Here is a 1755-nt window from a genome sequence, read left to right on the forward strand (position 1 = left end):
TACTCTGACTTATCTGGTCCGTACCATTACAGCTATGACAGTTCTTCATAGCTTAGCACTCCTTTACCATCATCAATAAATTCTGTAAAGAGACTAATTAATAGTAGTTGAAAAAAAATAGTACTAGAGTTGCACTAAGACTTTATTCTTGGATCCAGATTTTAACATGAGTTCCAGAAATAAGTGATCCATATTTATTTAACAGTAATGTTCATAGTCTAGGAACAATATCTACTATGTCAATTTATCTCTAATTTGATACTGCACATAAACGTATTTAAAATCACGTACTGGAAAGCATTTACTGTATAAAAGCTTAACAACACTTGCCACTTTTATGAATGAAAAAGAAAAAGATTTCAAGGCTCTTTCCAAATCAAGTGTTTGGAATCAAACTTCCTTAAAAAGGAAAATTGTCACTACCCGCTCTCGGATCTGCTTGGTTCTCACTCCATAAATAATGGGGTTAAGAGCAGGGGGGATGATCACATATAAATTAGCCAGGAGTATGTGGATATAACGTGGAATATTGTGTCCAAATCGGTGAGTCATAAAGGAGAAAAATGCTGGAGTGAAAAAAGCTAAGATGACACATCCATGGGAACCACAGGTATTCAGCGCTTTGAGCCTGGCCTCCCAGGATGGGAGTCTGAAGACAGCATGTAGAATCTTCACATAGGAGATAGCAATCAAAACAACATCCAAAAGTATCATAGAGATGAGGATTAATCCAAATAATATATTGACCTTTATGCTGACACAGGCCAGGCGGGCAATTCCCATGTGCTCACAGTAGGTATGGGGTATAATATTATGTCCGCAGAATGAAAGCCTTAGAAGGAGAAACACAAGTGGAAATACTAACGCAAAATTTTTCAACATTCCTACTCCAGCAATAATACAAATAGTTCTGTTGGTGAGGATTGTGTTGTATCGAAGAGGGTAGCAAATGGCAATATAGCGATCAAAAGCCATGGCTACAAGCATGAATGTTTCAAAGCCTGTGAACAGGTGTATGAAGAACATCTGAGTTAAGCATCCCCCAAAGTCAATCTCACTAAGCCCAAACCAGAAAATGCTCAGCATTTTGGGAATGGTGGCAGTAGAGAGGCCCAGGTCAGTGAGTGCCAACATGGCCAATAAGTAGAACATGGGTTGATGAAGGCTGTGCTCAGTCTGGATCACAAAGAGGATGATGACATTCCCCAGGAGGGCAATCAGATATACTGTAGCAAAAGGGACACCAAGCCAGAGGTGCATATTTTCTAGTCCTGGGATTCCCAAAAGCAGGAAGGATGAGGGGTGAATACATGAGGTATTGGCTGGAGACATGCTAGCAAAGCCTTCTAATGTTCAAACTCTCCTCATCTGAAGGAATCTTTAGTACTATATAAGGCTTTCCAATGTCATCAATATTGCTTATACTGAATAAGAACAAAAATAGATGTAATTACTATATTTCTTCTAGGAATACAGAAGAAAGATCATGTTTTCCCTCATACATCTTTTCTTCTCTTTTACTTTCATTGATACATACATATGATGAATGAAGTAGAATATTCCTTAAGAAATATTAATGGATATTTACATAATAGATGAGATCGTCTAAGTTAATTTTAGTGAGAACACTGATTAAGCCAGTTGATATAAGATCCTATTTTAGACTCTTAAAAATATTTAATTATAGATGGGAGAAGATAGACATATTGATATATATATGTAAGATATACATATTGATATCCCACTGATAAAAGA

The 1755-nt window shown here is 36.8% G+C and overlaps 1 protein-coding gene across 1 annotated transcript; it reads right to left on the reverse strand.

Moving 5' to 3' along the window:
* Nucleotides 1–390: 390 nt before the first annotated feature.
* On the reverse strand, nucleotides 391–1332 carry LOC309840171 (olfactory receptor 52E8-like; the record flags this gene model as incomplete). Its single annotated transcript, XM_082682244.1, has 1 exon — nucleotides 391–1332. The coding sequence occupies one exon, from the start codon at nucleotides 1330–1332 to the stop codon at nucleotides 391–393; it is 942 nt and encodes a 313-aa protein (XP_082538370.1).
* Between the last annotated feature and the right edge of the window lie 423 nt (nucleotides 1333–1755).

The sequence above is a fragment of the Mustela nivalis genome (assembly GCF_964662115.1).
Source record: "Mustela nivalis genome assembly, chromosome: 9".
Lineage (NCBI taxonomy): Eukaryota > Metazoa > Chordata > Mammalia > Carnivora > Mustelidae > Mustela > Mustela nivalis.